This window comes from Malaclemys terrapin, chromosome 3 (assembly GCF_027887155.1).
Source record: "Malaclemys terrapin pileata isolate rMalTer1 chromosome 3, rMalTer1.hap1, whole genome shotgun sequence".
In the NCBI taxonomy this organism is placed as follows: domain Eukaryota; kingdom Metazoa; phylum Chordata; order Testudines; family Emydidae; genus Malaclemys; species Malaclemys terrapin.
The window spans coordinates 2,626,559-2,653,009 of record NC_071507.1 but is presented as its reverse complement, the minus strand read 5'-3'; the positions used below and the strand labels follow the sequence as shown (position 1 = coordinate 2,653,009).

General features: G+C 47.5%; 2 protein-coding genes across 5 annotated transcripts in view; one reads left to right on the top strand and one right to left on the bottom strand.

Moving 5' to 3' along the window:
• MERTK (MER proto-oncogene, tyrosine kinase) overlaps positions 1–4,645 on the bottom strand; it is a 63,718-nt gene extending 59,073 nt beyond the window's left edge. For both annotated transcript variants that reach the window (XM_054023970.1, XM_054023971.1), the window contains exon 1: positions 4,555–4,645. In XM_054023970.1, coding sequence (XP_053879945.1) covers positions 4,555–4,597 — 43 coding nt within the window. In that variant the 5' untranslated portion in view covers positions 4,598–4,645. The remainder of the gene's footprint in view (positions 1–4,554) is intronic.
• Positions 4,646–15,513: 10,868 nt separating this feature from the next.
• Positions 15,514–26,451, top strand: part of ANAPC1 (anaphase promoting complex subunit 1) — a 74,816-nt gene continuing 63,878 nt past the window's right edge. For all 3 annotated transcript variants that reach the window (XM_054023840.1, XM_054023838.1, XM_054023837.1), the window contains exons 1-6: positions 15,514–15,615; positions 19,154–19,390; positions 22,514–22,675; positions 22,867–22,918; positions 24,212–24,315; positions 25,511–25,593. In XM_054023840.1, the coding sequence (XP_053879815.1) occupies positions 19,178–19,390; positions 22,514–22,675; positions 22,867–22,918; positions 24,212–24,315; positions 25,511–25,593 (614 nt within the window). In that variant the 5' untranslated portion in view covers positions 15,514–15,615; positions 19,154–19,177. The remainder of the gene's footprint in view (positions 15,616–19,153; positions 19,391–22,513; positions 22,676–22,866; positions 22,919–24,211; positions 24,316–25,510; positions 25,594–26,451) is intronic.

Sequence of the window (26,451 nt, the reverse complement as noted above, 5' to 3'; positions counted from 1 at the left end):
CTTGAATTTCATCTTGTTGATTTCAGACCAATTCTCCAATCTGTCACAGCTGTTTTGAACTCTAAACCTGTCCTCCAAAGTGCTTGCAACCTCTCCAGCTTGGTGTCATCTGCAAATGTTATAGGCATACCCTCTACTTCATTATCCAAGTCATTAATGAAAATTAATTGAAAAGTACTGGACCCAGAACTGACTCCCTGCTGGCCCCCACTAGATACACCCTCCCAGTCTGACAGTGAACCACTGATAACTACTCTTTGAGTACATTCTTTCAGCCAGTTGTTCACCCACCTTACAGTAAATTCATCTAGACCACATTTCCCTAGTTTGCCTATCAGAGTGTCACATGGGATTGTGTCAAAAGACTTATTAAAACTAATCATGTCTACTGCTTGCCCCCATCTGTTATGCCAGTAACTCTGTCAAAGAAGGAAAATAGGTTGGTTTAGCATGATTTGTTCTTGACAAATCCATGCTGGCTATTCCTTATAACCCTATTATCCTTTAGGCGCTTACACATTGATTGTTTAATAATTTGTTCCAGTATCTTTCCAAGGATCAACATTAGGCTGACTGGTCTATAATTCCCTGGGGTTCTCTTGGTTCCCCTTGTTAAATAAAAGTACTACGTTTTGCCCTTCTCCAGTCCTCTGAGACTCCAGATATCCTCCAGGAATTCTTGAAGATAATTGCTAAAGGTTCAGAGATTCCTCCAGCTGAATCTGCAAGTACCCTTCATCAGACTCCACCAACTTGAATACATCTAACTTTGGCTTCCCCCTTGTTTTTAATACTAATTGTGTTGAGTATCTGGTCATCATTAACCTGTTCAGTGAAAACTGAAGCAAAACAGGCATCAAACACCTCAGTCTTCTTGATGGCATCAGTTATTAGCTCTCCTTCCCTGCTAAGTAGAGCACCCATGCTTCCCTTTGTCTTTCTCTTGTTCCTAAGGTATTTAAAGAACCTCTTCTCATTGCCTTGTATGTCCCTTGCTTGGTGCCTTAGTCTTTCTGATTTTGTCCCTATGTGCGTATGCTGTTCTTTTGTACTCCTCCTTTGCAATTCGCCCATGTATCCACTTTTTGTAGGATTCCTTTTTAACTTTCAGGTCATTAAGGAGCTCCTGATCCTGCCACATTGGCTTCTGATTAGTCTTTCTATCTTTCCTTTGTGCTAGGATAATTTGCAGTTGTGCCTTTAATACCGGCTCTTCTGAACTCCTTTTCCCCTTAGATTTTCTTCCCATGGGACCTTAGCTCCCTGTTCTCTGCGTTTATTAAACTTTGGTTTTTTTTGAAGTCTATTGTCCTTATTCTGCTGCTCTCACGCCTTCCTTTCCTTGAAATAAATAGGCTTCATGATTCTGTGATCCCTTTCACCCGCCTTCAGATTCAATGCCAACTCCTCCCTCTTGGTCAGAATCAAGTCTAAAGTGGCTGTCCTCCTAGTTACTTCCTCCACCTTCTGAAACAAAAAGTTGTCCCCAATACTTTCTAAGGACTTCCTGGAAATGTTGTGTTTTGCCATATTACTTTCCCAGCAGATGTCGGGGGTTTTAAAGTCCCCCATTCCTACCAGGTCTTGTGTTTTGGATATTTCTGTTATTGTTCTAGAAATGCCTCATCCACCTCCTCTTCCTGATTTGGTGGGCTATCCTAGACCCTGACCGCAATGTCACCCCTGTTTTTTCACCCCTTTTACCTTTACCCAGAGACTCTCAACTGGTCTGGATCTGGCCTCCTTCTGGATCTCAGAACAAATGATGTAACACCTCCTCCCTTTTAATCCTGTCTGTTCTGTCTACACCCCTCTATACCAATATTTCAGTCATACCAACAGTAAATTTGATCCATCTTGATTAACCTGTCGCTTTCCAAAAAAATATTCACCGGGTATAATTATAAAGTAAATCAAAGAATGAGTAGAAAGCTGTGATCGGTTTACCGAACAAGAACATTCAATATGCCTTAACTGAGTCCAGTTTTTAGCTGGTTAGTACTCCTGAATATCAAACACCTCAAAGATTTTAACACCATGTCATTAATTTCCCCATTGTGACTAGCTAAGCAGAATTCGAGGGGACGTTACAGAGAGCCAGCAAACAGGACCCAAGTTTGAGGCTGGATACATTTCTTTGCTAAGCCGATTGCTATTTTTACTCATGAAAAATGATACTTTTAGACAGAAATTTGCAAAGTCACAAAATTGGTTCCCAGTCTCGTCTGTTCTTACAGAGTAAATAGAAATGCTCTCCCGGTTTAAGATGCAAAACAACCGTCTTACGCTGCAAAAATAACTAAACTTTTTAAGCCTGCACCATAATCTTAACCATAACACAAACAAAGAGCATGTGACCGCTGCTGAACCTTCCCTATGCCACTTGCTGTTTACTTACACGGTACTAAAAACCAGTGACCAGGTGACCCGAGGAAAAATGCCTGAACAGCTCAGTAACAGATTTCTCAAAGAAAAACTTCTTTTCTGCTTGCTAAGCATATCTGAAACTTAAACTTCCTGACACAACCCAACCAGCTACATTTTATCCTTAGACCTTTAGTTTTGTTGTTATTCATACATTTCAAGAGACAATGACGCAGTAGTGTACTGTGTAACGGACTGACTAGCCAACTAGCCATAAAAAAAGCAGATATTACCGAAACGCCCCCAAAGATATCAAAACAGCTCTCCATGCTCTCAGAGGGCTTGACAGTTTCTTTTCTGGTTACCAGACTGGGGAATAAAGCCATAAAGAAGAATATTTGTCAATAAACACATGCAAGAAATTTCACTAAAGGTTTAAAAGTAAATGGGGAAAGCCACCCCACAATTGAAACGATTCTGCTCTACTCCAGTTCTAGTAAGGAGCTATTTGAATTCAATAAGAATTCATGACTTCACTAACTCTATATTTCTCATTAAGGGCCAAAAGCCGTGTGTTTACAAATGAGTCTTTCCCCTTGCACGTCTCCGGTCCTCACACTGAGAATCAAAGGGGTCCATCAAGAGAGCTTACATCTCATCAACAGCTTCAGTCTCTCCATCCCAAAAGACAGTTTTCTAAATCGCTTTGGGGGAAATGTATCTCAGGTAGCACAACAGAGATACCCGAAAGAATCCAGTCTCTTCGGTGACACTCTCACTCCTGAGTGCCAAGCCATTCCCGGATCACTGTTGTAAATCTAGGAACGTTTCCCCAAATTCTCCGCAGGCTTAAGGTACCGTACCTTTACCCCACTGTATTCACCGTGAATCTTCAACGGGTTACAACCAGTGGTGACCCATCTACCTAGGACTAGCTCCTGACCCACATGCGGGAACAGAATTCCCAGCAGTTTACCACAGAACTTGAGGGAGAGACTGCAGTCACCCTCATGTGAGCCCTTAGATATAGCCCTTAGTGTTCGAGAGGGATAGTTCAGCGCATTCGTGCCCGCAGGCCCAGAGAAGTCCCCTTTCTGCAGAACAGTGCAACGCCCCCCGCTGGTCTCACCCAGGTACTGCGCCTGAGTGCTCCAGGGATGGGTGGGTAGTTCAGGCACCTGGCCCATTGGGGCATGCCCTCTGCTGAAATGGCCAGCGAGGCTGGCACGTCCGATAGGGGGCCAGAACATAGACACTAGCCCATTTGAAACCTGCGCACGGTAGCTCATCACAGCAGTGTGGTCTAACTCATCCCAGAGCACGGAAGGCAGGTGCTCCGGCTGGGCTGGTGGCGGGGGCTGTAAGGACTTTAGCAGGGCTGGGGGAGAACGTCCCCCCCCCAGCCAGGAGCCTTGGACAACTCTGTTCTAAGGGGCGAGAGTGTCCCTCACCCATCCCACTGATCAGACAGCCCCATGGGCCACACACGGGGGGCGGGGGGGCATTGCCAAGCCCTGCAAACAGCAGGCCTGGGCTCGCAGGGGGTTCTCTGCCCCGGAGACGCACTGGGCGGTGGTCAGGCTCCGCTGCCCAGGGACCCACACACTGTGCCCCACCACCTGCTGGCCACACGCTGCGCCCTCCCCACATGCAGCCCCCCTGCGCACCCACACCCACTGCACCCCACACACACACACTGCACCTCCCCCCACACACACACTGTACCCCACCGCGCACACCCACACTGCGCCCTCCCCACAGGCTGGGGAGCCCCACGTGCACATACATACACATGCAGCCCCCCTGCGCGCCCACACCCACTGCACCCCCCCCCACACACACTGTGCCTCCCCACAGGCTGGGGAGCCCCACGCGCACATCCACACACACGTAGCCCCCCTGAGCGCCCACATCCACACTGCACTCCCCACATTCTGCCCCACATTCTGCCCCCATACAAATGCACACATGCAGTCCCCCTGTACACACACAGAGCCCCTCCGCACAACACTCACACACACACTGTCCCCCACACACAGTGACCCCCCCACACGTTCCCAGACACACACAGTCTCACACTGCCCCCCACACACACTCACTCTGTCCCACACTCACACTGCCCCCCCCCCCCCCAAACACACACGTTCCCAGACACACACACTCACACTGCCCCCCGCCCCGGGAACTCACCCAGCGCCGCGAGCAGCAGCAGCAGCAGCAGGTCCCGGCCCATGGCAGCCCCCCGCTGCCGCGAGCCCCCCGCCCCGCCGCCGACAGTCCCGAGGCGCCCGCCGCTCCGCAGAGTCCGCTCCGGGGCGGGGCGGGGCGGGGCGGCTCCGCCTCTAGGTCCGGCTCCGCGGCTGCGGCCGAGCGCCCTCCGCAGGCAGCGCCGGGCCCGGGCTGTGCGGGGCGGGGGCTCCGGGCGCGGGGCTGTGCGGGGCAGGGGCTCCGGCTCCGGGTGCGGGGCGCGGGGCTGTGCGGGGGCTCCGGCTCCGGGTGCGAGGCGTGGAGCTGTGCAGGGCAGGGGCTCCGGGCGTGGGGCTGTGCTGGGCAGGGGTGCGGGGCGTGGAGCTGTGCGGGGCAGGGGTTCGGGGCGCGGGGCTGAGCGGTGCGGGGCTGTGCGGGGCAGGGGTTCGGGGCGCGGGGCTGAGCGGTGCGGGGCTGTGCGGGGCAGGGGTTTGGGGCGCGGGGCTGAGCGGTGCGGGGCTGTGCGGGGCAGGGGTTTGGGGCGCAGGGCTGTGCGGGGCGGGGGCTCCGGGCGCGGGGCTGAGCGGGGCAGGGGTGCGGGGCGTGGAGCTGTGCGGGGCAGGGGTTCGGGGCGCGGGGCTGGGCTCTGCGGGGGCTTCTGGGTTTCCTGGTGCCCAGCCACTGCCAGGTGGAAGCGATACCTACAGGGCAGCTCGGGGGCACCTGGTGCCCAGAAGCTGGGACAGCCATGAATGTGGGCGAGGGCAGAGCCCTCCTGGGACTATGGCACCATCCAGCCCCAGCAACACTTCGGGGATGGTAAATACCGTGGCTCTAGGGAATAGACTTTATTCCCAGCTCTCGGCTGTGCCCACTTGAGTGAGGGGCAGATAATGCTCCCTTCCTTGTGGGGAAAGCTGACAGTAAATATGTCTGTGCCCAGCCATGCCCTCCAGCTCCAGTGTGTGCTGCTGCCCTCTCCCATTCCTGGTCGCCAGCGGAGTAAACATGACAAGCCATCCTAGCAATGTGTGTCCTTGAACTGTGGCCACCAGAACTGGATACAGAATTCCAGTAGCGGTTGTACCAGTTCCAAATTAAGAGGCATAATAACCTCTCTGCTCCTACATGAGATTCCCCTGTCCATGCATCCAACCATCACATTAGCTCCTTTGGCCGTGGCATTTCATGGGGAGCTCATGCTTAGCTGATTACCCTCCACAGCACCTAAATCTTTTTCAGAGTCCCTGCTTTCCAGGAGAGAGTCCCCCATCCTGTAAGTGTGGCACATTTACATTTAGCCATATTAAAACACATATTGTTTGCTTGCATCCCATTTGCCAAGCGATCGGTGTCAGTGACCTGTCTTCTTCATTATTTACCCACTCCTCCAATGTTTGTGTCATCTGCACACTGTTATCAGTGATGATTTTATGTTAATATAAATGTTAAATAGCGTAGGGCCAAGAACTCATTCCTGTGGGATCCCTCTAGAAACATACCTGCTCAGTGATGATTCCCTATTTACAATTACATTATGAGACCTATCAGTTAGCCAGTTTTTAATCTTTTTAATGTGTGCCATGGCAATTTTATATCATCCTAGTTCTTTATAAAAATGTCATGCTGTACCAAGTCAAATGCCTTATAGAAATTCATTACATCAACAGTATTCCCTTTACTAAACTTGTAGTCTCATAAAAAAAATACCAAGTTAGTTTGACAGGACCTATTTTCCTTAGACCCATGCAATTGGCATTAAATATATTACCGTCATTTATTTTTTTATTAATTCAGTCCCATATGAGCCATTCCATTATCTTGCCCGTAATCAATGTCAGACTGATAGGCCTATAATGACCTGTGTCATCCGTTTACCCTTTTCAAATATTGGCACAACATTAGCTTTCTTCCAGTCATTTGGAACTTCTCTGTTGTTCAGAAACTTACTGAAAATCAACTTACTGAAAATCAACATTAATGGTCCAGCGAGCTCCTCAGCCAGCTCCTTCAAAACTGTTGGATTCATAGTTTCCCAGTGGTTTACCAATATTTTGAAGAAGAATCAAGTCACTGAAAGACAGGTTATTAATTATATAGAAGCAATCAAGGATCAGGGCACTTTTGAGCTATGCAGGTAAGAGTCACACAGTAAAGCCTTGTCTACACCAGTGGTTCTCAAACTAGGGCCGCCGCTTGTTCCAGGAAAGCCTCTGGCGGGCCGGGCTGGTTTGTGTACCTGCCGCGTCCACAGGTTTCGCCGATTGTGGCTCCCACTGGCCACGGTTCGCTGCTCCAGGCCAATGGGGGCTGCGGGAAGCGGCGCATGCCGAGGGACTTGCTGGCCGCCGCTTACTGCAGCCCCATTGGCCTGGAGCAGCGAACCGCGGCCAGTGGGAGCCACGATCGGCCGAACCTGCGGACCCGGCAGGTAAACAAACCGGCCCGGCCTGCCAGGGGCTTTCCCGGAACAAGCGGTGGCCCTAGTTTGAGAACCACTGGTCTACACTACAGGGAAAAGTCGATCTAAGCTACGCAATTTGAGATACGTGAATAGCGTAACTCAAGTCGATGTAGCTTAGAGCTACTTACCGTGAGGTCCACACTACGTGATGTCAACAGGAGACGCTCTCCCATCGACTCCCCTTGTGCTTCTCTATCCAGTGGAGTACAGGAGTTGACAGGAGAGCGATCTGCAGTCCATTTAGCGGATCTAGTGAAGACCCGCTAAATTGACCGCCGATGCATCAATCGCCACACCTCGAATGCCGGGTAAGTGTAGACAAGCCCTAAAAAGCTAGTACTATTGTCTTGTATAAGTGACCACTTATTAAGGTGCCTGTAAGAACAGTAAATTACCTAATCCACTACCAAGGCAAGAACTACATGTAATCAAGTCTGAACTGTTTTCCAAGTGGAAAGTTTAAAAATAACCAAGAGAAAATTCAAAAGTTCAATAAAAAAGTGAACAAATCAATGCCAGACGTCTTTGATTTTGGGAACTGCTTGTTCAGTGTAGCTTCTGATTCATTAGTGGCAGAGATCCAATTTCAGTCTCTCTCGCTTGTAGTCCAATTCAACCTCTAGCATCTTGAAATAATCAACAGCTAAGAAAGGCCACGTGTCCCCCCCACAGCCCAGAGTAAAGAAAACGAGAAAAATGTAACACAGCTGTTGCAAGAAAGCTGATAATCTTTCATCTGCTCCACGGGACCAGCTTCCCTTCCTGCACCCCTGCAGGATTCCAGCTTCCTGGAGATTTTGGGGGTGTTTCTCCCACTGTATCTCAAGCCACTGAATAACCAAGACAGAGAGCCCCGCCCGCTCCAGTCATCTTAGGGCTGCTATTGGAAGCTACAGTCAGAGCCTGTGGTCTTCAGTTAGGTTTACTGCGGGAGGGCAGCTTCTGCTCACTTCATTTCCTGCTGCTGCTGTTTTATGAGTTCTGATTTGTGTGAGGAGAGAGGCAGGGCCAATTTCTGCCAAAGGGAAGAAAATTCACTGGACACCTAAAGGTGGCCTCCATAACTATTGGTTTTAAGTTGGCGAATTTGGGTCATTTATTCACGATAGATTGAATTTGAATCTCAGCCACACTGGTGTAACTGTGGCCCTCTGAAATTTGTCACTGACTGCACTGGAGTCGCTCCGGATTTACCTGGATGTAAATGGAGAGCAGAATCCGCCACTGTGACCTTTACTGTCTATACTGTGAATCCGAGGGGCCCAGCTGCACTTTTCAGTCTTGCAGCTCCCATAGTCACTGTTGCTGTCCTGGGCATTTCCTGTGCATGTCTGGAACATCTGTGCTAACCAGCACCGGCCATTGCCACGGGAAACATGAAAAGATCTCTCCCTTCACCAGCCGAAGGAGGCAGAGATGTCAAATTATGGCCTCTCTCCCACATCCCAAACAACCGCCCATATATAACATTACGTATAAATATGCTCATGCACACAGGCTGATTTTATCCTCATCTTTTGCGCTGCTGTCATGATTTTCTCGTCTCAGCATTATTTATGTATGAGGTGCATATGTGAGCATGGCAATCTAAAGACGAAAGTCACGCTCGTTATAGATGGGGCTGATCCCGTCCCCTACAGTGAAGGATGCCTGACGCTTCCCATTGTAGGGCCCTATTTCAATTGCTTAGAAGTTTGCCAAACATTAACTGCCTGGGCTCAATTTGTCCATTCTGGGTGTCTGCTTCAGGGTGATTAAAATAAAACAACCCATAAATTCCAGGCAAAATGGGTTAGGTGTTTCCAGGAGGGAATTCAGGGAAAAATGCATTGTTACCCATGTTAAAAAATTCTGGTGCCCCCAAGCTTTGGAGCAGGGTCTGGACATGTTGCAAAGGGCTATCCTTTGTATCAGGGATGCTTGTTTTGCTGTCCTCAGAAAATCTGACCAAATTTGGCCAGGTTATAAGCCTCCAAGGAAAAAAATCAGTTTGCACATACTCGGGAGAGACTTACTAGAGCTTCACAGCTTAATTCCATCAACGCTGAGCATGCGCCATGCAGGACTTTACCTGCGTTTGCAGTTCTAGGCTGCTCCAGGACAGGGTGAGGCATACGTGGAACTGACAGCAGGGAGACTCTTTCTCCTGTACTCTCAATGACCACTCCCCACCACGGGACTCAAGCAAAGTGGAGGAGGAAGCCATCTGACCTGACTGCAGAGAAGGAAAGATCAAGACCTGTGGTAGAGTGGGGTTGAGGGGTGGGGAGTAGGTTGGGTTGTGGAACCTGGATGGTGGGGGAAGACGGGACCAGTTGGACAAAGGGACTGGGAGTCAGGGGGCAGAGGAGGTTGGGACTGATTTGGCAAGGTGACTGGGAGCCATACAGGCAAATGGGGAGGATTCGGAGCCAGTGTTTTGGGGGGAGAGACTGAGACTGGATGAGGTGTCAGGTGTAGGGGGGCTAGGACTGGCTAGGAAGGAAGATTGGGACAAAGAGTTGGGGGGGGGGCATTGAGAGTGGACAAGGAGCCTGGAGAGGAAGACAGGGACTGAGGGGCAGAGGGGATGGGGAACATGGGTGTGCAGTGACAGGAGGCCATGGGAGGAGAAGCAGCGAAAGATCAGATGGGGAATTGTGAGGTGGGAACTGGGGCTGACTGGACAAAGAGACTGTCTCCCACTTTTGCGCCATCTACAAATTTTATTCGCACACTCCCACTTTTTGTGCCAAGTTCAACAGGACTCAGGATCCTCAGGGTCAGATTTTAAAAGGCATTGAGCAGCCTTAGGGTGCAGATAGGCACCTTGTGAGATTTTCAAAAGTGCCTAGGCACCACATTCCCATTGAAATCCATCAGAGCTGGGTGCCCAGGCGTTTTGGAAATCCCATTAGGTGCTTATTGTTGTTAAGTGCTGAAGGCTGGAATGTCGCTGCCATGGTAACGCAGTCCAGGGGCTGCTTTGAGTTTTTCCAGCTGCTCCACGCTTGTGTCCCTGAGACGCCAATGTTGTTAACACAAGCATAGAATGCAGCTTGCTAATTCAACAGACCTCGATGTTATGCATAAAGAACGACCACCGGCACGGTTCGGTGACAAAGGCACTTGGCCAGGTTTATTGCCCTCAAGACAGTCCTAGCGATGTTAGGAGTTACAGGCCGAGTAACACATCAGTGTCCAGTGGCAAGGAGAGACTCAGCCAGCAATGGAAATTTCTGCTGTCCCCTCGGGCACACAAAGGGTTACGATGAGGCACCCCAATATTTATAGACCGAGACAAACAACTTCCACACGTGTTTCAGGACACCTGCTTGTTGCCTCCCTTTGTATTATGCTCGAGGTGTCCTGGGCAAAACATCCTCTTATCTAGTGTTAGCTCAGGATGTCCCTGGGCTAATCTTCTGGAGTTCTCACATATACCCAGTGTCTGCTGCTGCTTAGAAGTGCCTGTAGCCATGCTAGCAATACTTTTGCCAAGGTCACGTATCGGACAGTGAACTTATAAACATCTGCTTTAAGCTATAGACTGACTTTGGTTCTCAGCCTCTGGTTCAGGCCTCAGATCCTGCACCAGGACCTCTGCTCCAGGCTCCCTCTGGTACACTTATCTGATCTTTAGGCACCTAAATATTTTACTAATCTGGCCCTACATAATTGTTGAAAATGGGACTTAGGCTCCTAAGTGACTTGGATACTTTTGAAACTTTTACCCTGCTCTCGTGTGTAAGTGTTTGCCAGGTCAGGGTCACAGGCCCCAATCTTGCTCGCTTTACGCCCTGTGACAGACCCCCTGAAGACAGTAACATTTGTAAATGACATACTGAGCATGGATGGGAAAAGTATCACTGCATCATTAAATGTGGACTTCCAGTTAGATGCAGGTGTGTGCGCGCACAGGTCTGGAAGTGCAGACGTTAAAAATTGGTTTAGAAGCAACCCTTGGGCTTTGTCTGACTGCTGAAACGCACATGTGTTTCATAGCGCAGTTGGCATAGTGCTCACAAGAATCACTGCAAGGGGTGCAGTAAGAACATCGCAGACAATTCTTTCCTGCCTAACCAAAACGTAATGCAGTGTAGTTAGTTCCAGGTCAATTTCCCTCCTCCCTTTGCACAGGTGCTGAGATGATGGATTTTAAGGGTTGCTAGTTTGGGGGAGACAGAGGAAAAAGCCTATATTGGCGGAAGGGATGGTGCTACACGTAGGTGTTTGTGACATTTAGTTAAATACAATTGCGTGTCATTGTATCGTTCTCAAAGAGCTCGCTGGAACAATGACTAGTTTCAGCAGAATAGTGGCTGATGTTAGCTGCCTGACCTCTAGTGCTGGGAGTTGGAGATGCAATCGGGTTGTCACTATTCCGAGCCTTATTCTTCAGAAAGGTCACAGGAGACCTCTGTGCACGGTCAGAAGAACTTTCAGTAAGCAATACAACCCCCCACCAAAAACAAGAGACTAGCCATCTCTAGTCCCAGGTAGTGGGCTGCATTCTCAACTGTGGAAATCGATGTAGCTCAGACGTCAATGGAATTTTGCTAATTTACAGCACCTGAGACTCTTGGCATGTGTTGTGCTTCCTCTACGGATGTTTTGAAAACACTACCTTTCTTCCCTGCCCAGCAGAGGAGTCTGATGGGTGGGCACATTGTTTGGGAAGCCTCCTGAAGCCCTGTGACATCTTGCCCCAGTGGTACTCCGAGGAGGTGGGAGTGGGGAAGAGTCCCACGAAGCCAGATAGTGGTGTGGGGGTTTGAAGGGCTTCAAGTCTAGTCAGATTTTAAAAAAAAGTGGTAATGGTAGTTTTGGTCCTAGACCTGCCTCTGAATTCCCCTGCCAATTTGCAAGTACACTTTCCTGTTTGGAAAATGTTTTTCCATCTTGCATTGCAGGGTGAAAGACCCACACAATTGGGAGAACCTGACTGTGGCCCTGATTCAGCCCTGAGCTTCTCGTGGGTGGACTTCTGCACATGCATGGAGCCATGCTCAATTAATGGAGCTCTGTGCTGCCACTGGGCCTCCCCTCACAAAGCTTGTTGTAGAAGTGTGGAAATATACTCAGGTGACTTAGTCCCATAGGGTCTGTCTACACTGCAATGTAAGCCCAGGGTTAGTAGGACTCTAGTTAGCAAACCTTGGGTTTGTTAACCTAGGACTTGAGCATGTACACTCATTTGTAACCCCAGGTTAGGAATTGTTGAACCCTGGGTCCCAACCTGGGGCTTCTGCATCTGCATTATACAGGCCTGGGGCCAACCACCCATCTCCCAGAGTTCCTAGAGCCCCCACAAAAAATGGCTGCTTTAGCCCTTTGTTCATGGGGCAGTGTGGGAAAACTAGACTGTCCACCACACTTGACTGTCCAGGGGACAAAGAAAGTCAGCCCGTGGGATTATGGGATATGTTGGCAGACACCCAGAGCAGAGTCCAGTGAGGCTGCGTCCACACTGCAAAGCAATAGGGCTGGAATCAGATTCCTGGCCTGACTCAGGCTTAGACCCTCCACCCTTGTGGGTCCTGGAACACTGGGTCCCTGCGCTTTGTGTGTAGATGGAAGGGGAGTTAGTTCAAACCATGGACTTACATTGCAGTGTAGACATAAGAGTTCAGTAGTGCTGTTTGCAGTTCTGGGGCTTAGCTGACTGCACAGGGGAGACAACGAAACTGACTATACACAAAGTGCTGTCAAATGCTAAAAGTAAACCAATGAGAAAAACAAAGAAAATCCATTTCTCTAGCTATAGTAATTTAGGGGTCAGTTTTAACAATGAGAGGTAAAAAAAATGTAGAAAGAAGTATGATTTTGTAAGTTAACTATGTCCTTTCAAATCCCATTGTTGTATGCAGTGTTGTAGCCATGTGAAGAGCTCTGTGTAAGCTCGAAAGCTTGTCTCTCTTGTTAGCAGAAGTTGGTCCAAATAAAGCTATTACTTCACCCACCTTGTCTCTCTCTTTGAAATCCCAGCAGACATTTCAGAGCCCCAGCTGGCAGTGCCTCTTTGAGGTATAGTAAACACGTGTAGCTGAGTCCAGCTGGGCTCAGCATCTTAAAAAGGGATCAGGTTACACTCATAACAAGGAAAGGCTTGAGTTTATTGTGTGGAAAGTATAGGATACATAAGAACGGCCTTGTTTATATTGTATTTTGGGTTGGCTATTGCTTATTTGAGTTTAATTATAAAGCTGCCTGACAGGAATATGGATGAAAACGTTGCTGGGTTGGTTGAAAGAGAACTAGGCAAACAAACTGGAAAACCTAGAGAAGGATCTTTGTTTAACCGGGATTTCTTATAAATTTTCTCTTCAGATGCTCTGCCTCCACTTCTGCCGCTAGGGAACAGCATTTGAGACACTCTTTCTAGTGGATATTTCTTGGCATATGAACTTATTGGCGGCACATTGTATGATTGTCGTCATGTAGGACACTATTACACGGTGAAGCCAACAAACAGTTCAGAATGCACAAACATGACTCTGTGGATCAGTCACTTGATGAAAACAACTTGTCCTGTTGAATGAAATCCTAAAAGGCATGACAGAGGAGTTCAATATGCCTGTGGATGAGGGATCGTGACTCAAGAGACTTTCAGTGATTTTAACATTAGAGAGGAACTGAGACTGGGGACACTAACTTAGCAGACGGGAATTGAGACTGTAGGAAACAGAGGAGAAATCTTCACTATATGAAACCTTGGGGGAAATGAAAATGTATTTATCTAAAGGAGAGCTCTGAAACAACCTCTGGTCCCATCAAAGACCAGACACTGCACTAGACAGCCCCCTGTTATGATATGGTCTGACCATTTTTATCTGCTTAAAAAACAAAGCTCAAAGCAAGAAGCTTCAAAGATGAATGAAGTGCAGAGAGAGCTGATGTCTTGCGGCAATGAACTGAAACAAAGGGATGCAGAAATGCCAAAGCAAAAGGAATAAAGCCCTGGCCACAGGACCACATTTCATCGGAGGCCTCCGGAGTTCAGACAACAGCACCTCAGCAGTGTGGGGGTTGGGAGGGATGTACTCTCTATGTGAGGGAGTGTGAACTGCCCTGTACATTGTAATGAAGTGAGGATACTCTAAATGTCAGCATAATGAATTATTTCACCGCCCATCAAAACACAGTAAGAAAGAGAGTAAGTGTCTGGACACTTACTGTGAGTGTCTGATCGTTTTGGGTAACCCTTTCACAACACCTGGTGGGTTAGAGCATGTGTGTGATAGATTTCATTTTTCTGAGGATGGGGAATCAGCTTTCAAAAACTGGGGAAACACTGGTTTAAAGACCAAGTGAAAGCTAGGGAAATCTTACTAAAGCAGTGCAAGCCCCATCTGTGAGAATCCTGCCAAGACAGTCTGGGGGCATGACTGTGGTGCAACGTGCCAAATTTTCTCTGCTCCAGAAGCCTGATCTGCAGTAAAGTAGATATGGCCAGTGGGGTTGTTGTTGTTGGTGGTGTTCCTTCTGCTTTGGGACATCTCCAGATACTGCTTCAGCAACTCCCACATAATCCCCGCATAGCTGCTGATGGAGGTGCAGGCCCAGGTTCCTTTGTGTCCTGGAGATCCCCACCTCCCATCCAGGTCTCCCATCCTTTACAGCATGCGTCACTTCTCCTAGCCCTATACCCCATCAGGGGCAGGCAAGCTCCAGCCCCCGCCAGCTCCCTGCTGCCATGGTGACCCCACCAGAATTCTAACCCCTGGCGCCTACCAGGTCCCTGCTGCCATGGTGACAGCAGAATCCTCGCTCCCATGGTGACACTATCAGAATTCTAACCCCTGGCGCCTACCAGGTCCCTGCTGCCATGGTGACAGCAGAATCCCCGCTCCCATGGTGACACTACCAGAATTCTAACCCCTGGCGCCTACCAGGTCCCTGCTGCCATGGTGACAGCAGAATCCTCGCTCCCATGGTGACACTACCAGAATTCTAACCCCTGGCGCCTACCAGGTCCCTGCTGCCATGGTGACAGCAGAATCCCCGCTCCCAGGGCCATGGTGTCACACCAGAATTCTAACCCCTGGCTTCTACCAGATCCCTGCTGCCATGGTGACAGCAGAATCCTCGCTCCCATGGTGACCCCACCAGAATTCTAACCCCTGGTGCCTCCCAGGTCCCTGCTGCCATGGTGACAGCAGAATCCTCGCTCCCATGGTGACCCCACCAGAATTCTAACCCCTGGTGCCTCCCAGGTCCCTGCTGCCATGGTGACAGCAGAATCCTCGCTCCCATGGTGACCCCACCAGAATTCTAACCCCTGGCGCCTACCAGGTCCCTGCTGCCATGGTGACAGCAGAATTCCCGCTGCCATGGTGACACCAAAGGATTCTACCCCCTGACCCCCCTCCGGCCCCTTCCTTGCTGCCATGGTGACAGTAGCATCCCCGCTGCCATGGTAACAGCGCGAGCTCAGTTCTACCCCCGCCCCGCGCCGTGAGACAGGCAGTCCGTTCGAGCGCCGCGGGGGGTGATGGGAGTTCCAAAATGGCCGCGCCCGTGTGAGGAGTTGCTGGGAGTCGCGCTGCCGGAGACACCCGGGGAAGAGCCACAGGAGCCGGACTCGCCGCCGACCGACCGCCCTTTCCCGTGTCACGCAGGTTCGTGCCCCCCCCCCCGCCAGGACCTCCCAGCCAGGCGGGGCAGACCCACACCGACCCCATGGAGAGAGCCCGTGCCCGGCGTGTGCCCCTCTCCCCCCGCCCCGAGAGAGCCCGTGCCCGGCGTGTGCCCCCCTCCCCCCTCCCCCCGCCCCGAGAGAGCCCGTGCCCGGCGTGTGCTCCCCTCCCCCCGCCCCGAGAGAGCCCGTGCCCGGCGTGTGCTCCCCTCCCCCCGCCCCGAGAGAGCCCGTGCCCGGCGTGTGCCCCCCTCCCCCCGCCCCGAGAGAGCCCGTGCCCGGCGTGTGCCCCCCTCCCCCCGCCCCGAGAGAGCCCGTGCCCGGCGTGTGCCCCCCCCTCCCCCCGCCCCGAGAGAGCCCGTGCCCGGCGTGTGCCCCCCCCTCCCCCCGCCCCGAGAGCGCCCGTGCCCGGCGTGTGCCCCCCCCTCCCCCTGCCCCGAGAGAGCCCGTGCCCGGCGTGTGCCCCCCCTCCCCCCGCCCCGAGAGAGCCCGTGCCCGGCGTGTGCCCCCCTCCCCCCGCCCCGAGAGAGCCCGTGCCCGGCGTGTGCCCTCCCCCCGCCCGCCCGCCCCGAGAGAGCCCGTGCTCGGCGTGTGCGTCTCCCCATCTCCCTCACATAGAGAGTACATCCCTCCCCACCCCCACACAGATACTACACCCCTCCAGTTCATCTGCCCCCCCCACAGAGAGTACATCTCTCCAACCCCCTGTACAGCATCCATCTCCCACCCCCACACAGAGTACATCCCCTCCAGTGCATCTCCCCCATCAGTCCCGCACAGTACATCCCTTCCAGTGCATCTCCCCCGTCAGTCCCGCACAGTACATCCCTTCCAGTGCATCTCCCCCGTCAGTCCCGCACAGTACATCCCCTCCAGTGCATCTCCCCCGTCAGTCCCGCACAGTACATCCCCTCCAGTGCATCTCCCCCGTCAGTCCCGCACAGTACATCCCCTCCAGTGCATCTCCCCCGTCAGTCCCGCACAGTACATCCCCTCCAGTGCATCTCCCCCGTCAGTCCCGCACAGTACATCCCCTCCAGTGCATCTCCCCCGTCAGTCCCGCACAGTACATCCCCTCCAGTGCATCTCCCCCGTCAGTCCCGCACAGTACATCCCCTTCACTGCCTGCTTCCCCCTATAGACACAGACACATCAGAAGTCAGGAATTGACAATTGATAAGGGAAGTAAAGGGATACAAGGAGAACTCTACGGCCAGCCGTGTTAAGGACAATAAAAAAGGGTTTTTAAAATACATTAGCGACAAGAAGAATTCTGACAATGGTATTGGTCTATTATTGAATGAAAAATAATGTGAAAAAGGCAGAAGTGAGGGAAAAAACAGATTCTATTTTTCACTCTTTTTATTCCACTAGTATCTTAGGACGATGTTACACAGAAGCTACTAAAATTAGGCATTTTGAAATCTGCAGGTCCAGATAACTTGCATCCAATAATTTAAAAAGAGATGGCCGAGGAACTCGCTGATCTATTAATGTTGATTTTTCAATAAGTTTTGGAGCACTAGGGAATTTCCAGAGCTCTGAAAGAGACCTAATGCTGTGCCAGTTTTTAAAAAATGTAAACAGATTGAGCCACGTAATTATAGTCCTGTCAGCTTTACATCAGTCCTGGGCAAGGTAATGGAGCAGCTGATACGGGACTCGATTAATATAGGATTAAAGGAGGGTAATTAATGCACATCAATGGGGGATTTGGAAAGCAGATTCTGTCAACATACAATCTTGACTTTAAAATGGTCATTGATGGAGAATCCTCTACAGTCTATTGGTAAACTGTTCCAATGGTTAATTAGTCATGGTTAAGAATTTGTGCCTTATTTCCAGTCTGAATTTGTCTAGATTCAACTTCCAGCCATTGGCCCATGTTATTACTTTTTGTGCTGGACTGAAGAGCCCATTGTTAGACATTTGTTCTCCATGTAGATACTTATAGAGGTAATCAAGTTGCCTCTTAACAGTCGCTTTAAGCTAATTAGATAGAGCTCTTTGAGCCTTATAGTGATTAGACATGTTTACTAATCCTTTAATCATTCTTGTGGTTGTTCTCTGAACCCTGTCCAATTTATCTACACCCTCCTTGAACTGTGGCCACCAGAATGGGATACAGCAGTGATTCTCAACATATTTACTTTTGTGGGCTGTATATGCAACTCTCTGTGTGTTATGTGGGCCGCATCCACACAATATATATACTACCTGTATGGTCCTGAAAATATCTCATGGGCTGCTCTCTGTGCTGATTGGCCGCAGGTTGAGAACCACTGGGATACAGTATTCCAGTAGTGGTCACACCTGTTTCAAATTAAGAGGTGTAATAACCTCTCTGCTCCTACATGAGATTCCCCTGTTCATGCATCCAACTATTACATTAGGACTTTTGGCCATAGCATCATATAGGGAGCGTATGTTCAGCTGATTACCCTCCACAACACCTAAATCTTTTTCAGAGTCACTGCTCCCCGGGATAGAGTCCCCCATCCTGTAGGTAAGCCTTGTTCCTATGTGCTAGTTCTCAGTGAGAATTAGTCATCTAAGTCAAGTTTGAAATTATTATAACAAGTCACTTTGACTTGCGTGTGCGTGGGCCAAAGAGTGTTGTCACAATATCTGAAAAGCACTACATTCTCCAAAGCCTCATAACTAGTGCGGGTGTGAGAAATCTAATGAAAAAAGATCTTTGGAAAAAAAGGTAGGCGCCAAAAATCCTCTCTTACAATGGAAATTACCTTCTAGCTTTAATTATTGAGTCATTACTGTGACTCAGTCATTACTGAAGCTCAAAAAAAAAATTAGGTCAATGAATGTTTCTATGTTAGAATGGTTTCTCTCCTCTAACTTTACCTACCTGACACCTTTTAAAATACCTACACTTAGCAAAACGTAAGTTCATTGGGAGGAATTTGCAGAAGCCTTCCGATACCGCAGTGATAGGGGTCTTAATACTTAGGTTTTGTCTTCACTTAAAATGCAGCAGCACTTTAGTGAAGACACTACCTATGCCTACCCCTCGGTGTAGCTACTCCACCTCCCCAAGAGGTGGTAGCTTTCTCCTGTTGACCTAGCACTGGCTACACCAGGAGGTAGGTCGGTTAACTGTTCCTCAGGGATGTGGATTTGTCACATCCTGAGCGACGTAGTTCTACCGGCCTAATTTCCTAGTGTAGACCAGAAAGGTAGCTAGCACTAGAATTAAAATCAGCTGAAATAATCTTAATTGTTTTCCTTCTCTTGTCCTCACCCCTTAATATTAGTAGACTGAATTTTGGCATTATAAAGGAGATGCAAGTTAAAATAGAAATAACTGAAAACATTACCTATTAGAATTACACACTACCAGCAATAAAAGACTTTGAACCATTATTTTTATTTATTTGTTTTTAATGAAAATGAAGTTTTAGTATATAGAAAAGTTTGATTGCAATATGTAATAAAGGTAAGTTGCATGCTTTACAGATTATAAATAACCATTGAGACAGCCCGGTGTTCTGTTTTTGCTTCAGAAATAATGTTGATATTTGGAACCCATGTCGAACAACTATGAAGAGAGGGTAACGATGATAGCAGCAGGGGATTTGCAGGAGTTTGTTCCTTTTGGCCGTGACCACTGCAAGCACCACCCTAATGCCCTGAACCTTCAACTTCGGCAGCTGCAGCCCGCCTCTGAGTTATGGTCCTCTGATGGAGCAGCTGGCTTGGTGGGATCCCTTCAGGAGGTTACAATCCATGAAAAACAGAAGGTAAAATTGTGTGTCCTGATTCAGCGTTTATTTTAGTCATTAAATCAGACACTTGAATATTAGAAAAAGAGCTGCAGTGAAATATCTTCAGTAAACTATGTGCACAATATGTCCTGAAATGAGGCAATGCTAGACTTATGCAATCCTCTGCAAGAGAAAAATGGAATAGTGGATTGTATTCTTCAAGCAGTTTCTGAATTAAAAAGAGAGAGAGAGAGAGAGAACACTTTAATGCTCTATTTCCCATTCTGTGGCTATAAAAAAGTATTGACATTTTGACTTGCTATTATATGCCCTACATCAGCAAAATGCTTAAATGCCTGCCTAACTATAAGCATGTGTGTAGTCCCATTGCAGTATTGCCAGCCTCAAGAGATCAAGAATCGTGAGTCAGACCCCAAAAATTATGGATTTGCCAAAAAAACAATTAACAAACAAACAAACAAAACCCCTTGCTGCCACATTGCCCATCCCCTACCCAGAAATTAATTCTGCTCCTCAACCTCCAAATCAATTCTGTCCTCCAGTCTCCTCCTCGGTTCAGTCCCTCCTTCAGCCCCCCAGGTTCATGTTTACTCCTTCCCAGGCTCCTCACCCAGGCCTGGGAGGTGCTGCACTGGGGTCCCTGTTCAGCCTTCCAGGCTGGGGGGAGCATCTTTAGGGGCTCTTCACCCCACCCTACCCCTATGCCGGGTGTTGCAGAGAGGAGCCTTCCTTTTTGCTCACAGGAGGCAGAGCTGCATGAGCTGCTGGACTTTTTCTGCTCCCTCATGCCCTCCTGTGAAAATGGCTTCAGGTTGCTGGGGAGAGAGAGCTCTTCAGTCAGCAGCTCTGGTGATTCTGCCGCAGGCTGTGGGGAAGGCAGCCAATCAGAGGGGTTCCCCCATCCTCCCCCCAGGTAAGGCTCTAAGCCTCTAATTCACATGAGGACTGCAGCTTCTCACATCATTGCCAGACTGTTTCCAGCCCCAGCTCAAATCCTGTCACAGCAAAAAAAAAAAAAAAACCCCCACCACGAGTTGGCCAAACTGCCATTGACTTCTATGAGCTAGCGTCCACAAACTAGCTTTTGCAATAACTACACCTGCACTGTGAGTGGAAATCTGTACACACAAAGTGTACCACTTTAGCTGTGCTAGTATAGGCCATCTCCTTGCTGAATATATGTTGAGATGGATTAGCTTTTTAAAATTAGATTTTTGCAGTTTAAAGAAAGCAAAGTTTTTGCCAGTGAAAAGCGGGTCAGATATTGCCTGGGGGCTGAAGAAAAGCATTGTAAGGATTTTTTTTTTCTAAACTCTTGGAGGTCTGTAATGAACCAGCCAAGACAAATTTCCAGAACAGATCCGGAAAGTATAGGAGAATGTTTAATGTCTATTCCGATGACTAGAGATGTACATGTATGTGTCTGTATACATCAGGGTAACAATATACCCCTGGTAGATTGACTACTTGGGTATAAGGTTGAAAGGGCTCTCAGTACTCTTTAACCTCAGAAACAGTGGCATAACTGTGTGTTGTTTTTCTTGTTGGGGGAAACACTATGAGGTGGTTGTAAAACAATAACAGGCACAGAGCAATTGTGGGACTGGAACTTGTCATCAGTCTCTGCAGATAAGTCAAAGAGCAAATGAGCATGGAGTGATGGCTACCTTCTCATTCGTAGGTTGCTTTCTCCAGAACTGGATTGAGATGAGTTGAAAAGGGAAGTCTGCGCTACAGTTGTTAATGCTGCATGTACTTGGGGAATAAACAGAAAATTGTAGCTTGTGGGACTTTCAGTCTGACACCTTTTAGATTATGTGGGAACAAACTTTCGTAAAATCTAAGGCCAGCAGAAATGTTTCCTTGATTTTTTTTTCCAAATTTCAGTGGAAAAACAGTAGTTTTTAAATAAACAAACATCCTCTGTATTGTTTGCAAGCCAAACCTGAACACAAAACTGTTTTTTGTCCAACCTGAGAAATGCAAAAACTAAATAGTATAAATAGTGAAAAAACAAATAGACAGAATCATCCAAGTTTTTATAGTAGTGTTAGGTAAAGAAATTAAGTAACAATTTTAAAGTTATCACTTTGAATATCTAGGCCTAGACTTTTTATCTAACAACTGTGCATGTATGTATGGGTCCATGACCTATGTGCATACCTGTCTGAAAACTTGAAGCTTGGTTTATTTTTAAAATAAGTGAATCTAGGAACTGGAAGAGGCCCTCTAGCCTAGCCCCAAATGTTTGCTTTTTTCCTCCACTCACTTAAACTCCAATTTTTTTGACTACCATAAGAAAAGATTCTTGGGAGCCAATAGAATGCAAAATTGGTTTCAGCTTCCTTATGCAGTAGAACTCCTATTTTATGAACTAATTGGGAATTGAGTTCCTAAAATTGAACATCTCAAAATTATCGTAGGTGCAGTATGGTGCACTGCATTTCTTCTTGTCCTTCAAACCAATGCAAAGCAATTTCCAGAGCATCGAAGGCACCAGGATGTGAAGGGATGCCAACTTATTCTTCATCAACATCACTTTCATTATGTGATTTCTCCCCTACCCCCCATACACACACAAATCAGGAAAAATTGTTCGTGTGACAGGTTTGTGATATGATTGATGTTCTGCTGTGATCAGGATTCAGGCAAATGCACTGAGGACTGCAGACTTCCCTCCTGCTCACGTTTTAAAAAAAAAAAGGCCATACAAAGACAGCCCAAGCACACCGTGAACAAAGCAGGAAAATCGAGTGGGTTTCCTGACACAAGGCAGCAGAAGGTTCCTGAGGTGTCTTCCTGGTTGGATTTTCTGTTGGTGCGGAGCAAGAATAGTAGACACAGCACTTCCTGATAAGCAGAAGGTTGTCTGTGTTCTCCGTCTGGCACATTATATATGGTCTTGTATCCGATTGTGAGTTCAGATTTTTCTGTGCGTTTGGAATATTTTTTTTAAAACAGGGAAAACTAGAAGTTGAAACAAAAATCCAGTCTGCTCTGCAATGTCGCCCCAGATCTTGATTTGATTAATTTATAAAACATAAAATTATGCCACCCTTTCAGATCACACTAGCTGTGAGTCTATCAGCCTACCATTGAGAGGAAGTTGTGACTTTTTTTAATCCTCTTGGTTTTCAGGAAAGTTGGCTTTTAAGGAGAGGTGTCAGTGATGTTGGGGAAGAAGTGGAATATGATGAAGAACTGTATGTGGCTGGCAATATGGTCATTTGGAGCAAAGGAAGTAAAAGCCAAGCATCTGCTGTTTATAAGGCTTTCACTGTTGACAGCCCTGTTCTGCAGGTATGAACTCTGAAATTATAGCAGTTGAATGGCTGCATATTAGCTAATCAATACTAGTTAACTGAAACGTGGCTTAAAATCTCTCTTGGAGCAGGGGGACGTTCCGTTACAAAATAAAATAAAATAAAAGAATTTGGTATTAATACCAGCTTGTCTGTCTTAAGTAACTGCATATTATTTGTGGTTTTTAGGCTTTATGGTGTGATTTCACTGTACCACAGGAAAAATCTGAGAAAGTCAACAGTAAGTTTCATTCATATTTTACTTTATTGCCAAACTACTATTTTATCTGAGTTAAATTTTCTTGACTTGGGAAGTGGTGTAGTAATTGATATGAGATATATGGGCCAAAGGTGTCTCTGTCCAGCACTTAACAGTGGTAAACAAGGTCTGAGATTTGATATGGAGACTTCAGGCTGCTTGACACCATGGCAAACACACCTTTAAAAGCCTTTTATTAAAGATACAGAAAAGAGGGGAAAAACAGTTAAAGCATTTGAAATGTAAAGCATTAAGTAAGGCTTTCATTGTACCGACATCCCTTGTTCCCTTTGGCTGAAGACAGGTTTTAGAAGGAAAATCCCCCTTGTCTGACGGTCTCTTAGATGGTATCAGAGATGGCTATAACTGTCATCCCAATTAGCATTTGGGATTCAGCTGGAGCTGGTAGAGGTGACAATGTCATCTGGAAAAAGAACAGGAGTACTTGTGGCACCTTAGAGACTAACAAATTTATTAGAGCATAAGCTTTCGTGGACTACAGCCCACTGTATGCTCTCTGTATGTGTGTATATATATCTCCTCAATATTTATTCCACTCTATATGCATCCGAAGAAGTGGGCTGTAGCCCACGAAACCTTATGCTCAAATAAATTTGTTAGTCTCTAAGGTGCCACAAGTACGCCTGTTCTTTTTGCGGATATAGACTAACACGGCTGCTACTCTGAAAAATGTCATCTGGGTCCTTCTTTCTCTGGCCCGTTCTGGTCAGGTGACCACTCAGGATCAGGATGATGAAGGTCTGGGGTCTCAGAAAATGGTAGGGGGTGACAGCTATGATGGTGTACCTCACTCCAGTAGCCTCTGTCTGTTCTTTCTGTCCTTCTTTTTGTTTTTATTTTTGTTTTTTTCATACTTTCCCCACAAAATTTCTTTCCCTTAAGGACCCAAAAGGGAGTGATGGCCCAGTGGTTTGAGCATTGGCCTGCTAAACCCAGGGTTGTGAGATCAATCCTTGAGAGGGGCCATTTAGGTATCAGGGGCAAAAATCTGGCTGGGGATTGTTCCTGCTTTGAGCACGGGGTTGGACTAGATGACCTCTTGAGGTCCCTTCCAACCCTGATATTCTATGAACTATTACATACTTTTTATAGTTACACTCACAATTTGGGTAAATTTGTAGGCCCAGTTGTCACAACAGAAACCAGCCAACCATTTTAGAATTGCACAGCTAATAACAAAAGTCCCTACTTTGTGTACAGAGAAACTTGATGGCAGAACTAAAAAATATTTTTGTGTTCTTACCCAAATTTCAGATGGTGATGAAGTAGTAGAAAAATGTATCTGCATATTGCAGAGCTCCTGCATAAATGTTCATAGCATAGAAGGAAAGGATTACATTGCTTCCTTACCTTTTCAGGTAAGTAAGTGTGTGTGTGTGTGTATATAATATATAATAATTTTAAACTCTCTCATTTATTGTAATGTGCATGTTGTTGTAGTTGTTGTTCCTCATTTGTCTTTTGGTGTGGATGGTGCTTGAAACATAGCTATAATCTAGTAATCCTTGGTGTGAATTTTTAATAATTGTACTAACAAGTGAGGGTGTGACAGAGCAGAAGTGGGTACGGCTTAGTGCAGGGATTGGCAACCTTTGGCACATTACGAGCCGGTTTGTTTACCTGCCACGTCCGCAGGTTCGGCCCATCGTGGCTCCCACTGGCCGTGGTTCGCCGCTCTAGGCCAACGGGGGCTGCGGGTCTGGAGTGGTGAACCACGGCCAGTGGGAGCCGCGATCGGCCAAACCTGTGGACGCGTCAGGTAAACAAACCAGATTGGCTGCATGCCAAAGGTTGCCGATCCCTGGCTTAGTGGATCGGGTGTTGGACTGAGACTCGGAAGACTTTGTTCTATTCCGTGTTCTAACCTGAAAAATAAAGAAGAGCCAGAGATTCTGAAGCCCACTATGAACGTTGTTATTGCCAGTTTATTTTACATGGAAGATTCTTGGATACCTACAATTCATAGATTCATAGATTCTAGGACTGGAAGGGACCTCAAGAGGTCGAGTCCAGTCCCCTACCCTTGTAGCAGGACCAAATACTGTCTAGACCATCCCTGATAGACATTTATCTAACCTACTCTTAAATATCTCCAGAGATGGAGATTCCACAACCTCCCTAGGCAATTTATTCCAGTGTTTAACCACCCTGACAGTTAGGAACTTTTTCCTAATGTCCAACCTAAATGATGGGTCACAATACAAAACCTTTAGATAGATAGATGCCAAAACTTTCATACAAGTCAGAAAACATGGCTTCTTTTTGCATATTTCTCTTGAGAAGCTGTCAGTCTAACACTAATTTAATGACCTATTCTCTTGTTCTTGGTATGTTTTCACATTTGTATATTGGTCGTGTTCAGAAATAGGATGTGGTAAAGCACAGATACGTTGTCCTCCTATTTTCAGAAGGTGTTTTGTGTTACATATATAACATTGCATTCTGCCCTAAACAATGGTGAAATGTTTTGGTTTTACCATAACTGGATGCTCAAGTGCAGGAGCATTTTAAATATGAGCCATTCAGTTTTTTAAATATTTCTGTCTTTTGTAGGTAGCAAATGTCTGGCCAACAAAATATGGCTTGTTGTTTGAACGCAGCAGCACTTCACATGAAGTCCCTCTGAGTCCACCCAGGTATGTAGTGAGAGTGGTTACTGAGTGTCTTTGTTGTGTTGTGGAATAAGTTGTCTAATCTAAAGCAGTGAGATGAAATTTTAACTGTCCTTTTAGTACAAGTGTCGTGCTCTACCAAAGTGATGATGAAACGCATCAGGACATTGGGACGTGTTATGTTCCCATTCCATGCACAAGAAAGACTTAGCATGTAAACGTGGAAAGAGTAAAGACATTCTCGGTTACAGTGCCCACATTGGTCTGAACACTGCCATCAAGCTCCTTTGCACATGTCAAACACAGTGTTAGACTTTCAGTTTCTGGAGGCAGTGTCGGTCCTGCATGATTCTCTTACGCGAGCTGGAGGCTCTGCTCTGCTCTTGATCCCCTGGTGCAAGACCCTCCTTGGTGACATGTCAGTGTGGGCTCTGTTATGAAATTAAAGCCTGTGTTGTAATGCACATACCCACAAGGGAAGAGTTGAGGTGTATTTGGCAATGGGAAGGTGTCTGTGGCCTGTGTGTGGAGAGAGAGCAGCTAGCGGGAACGTAGGGTTATTGTGGTTTTGTTAAGTTAAGGTCGAGCACTTCTTGCCTCTTTATATTTAAATCTCCACTTTAATTGTGCATTAAAAATGTTAGTGTATAAAGTAGGTGTTAAAAATTGTAAATGGATTATTTCATCCACCTTGTGTCTGCAAAGAAAACTCCCACAGATAACTTGCTGCAAGGCTTGGTCTGGTGGCTACGGCTGCACTGCTATGTATCTGGCTACATGTTAAGGCTTGAGGGGCTGGGGAATAAAAATGTTGATAAACCTGCAGTGTGTAGCAACGTGTATCCTACATGCCATGGGATGTGTCCGCACAGTCTTAGAATC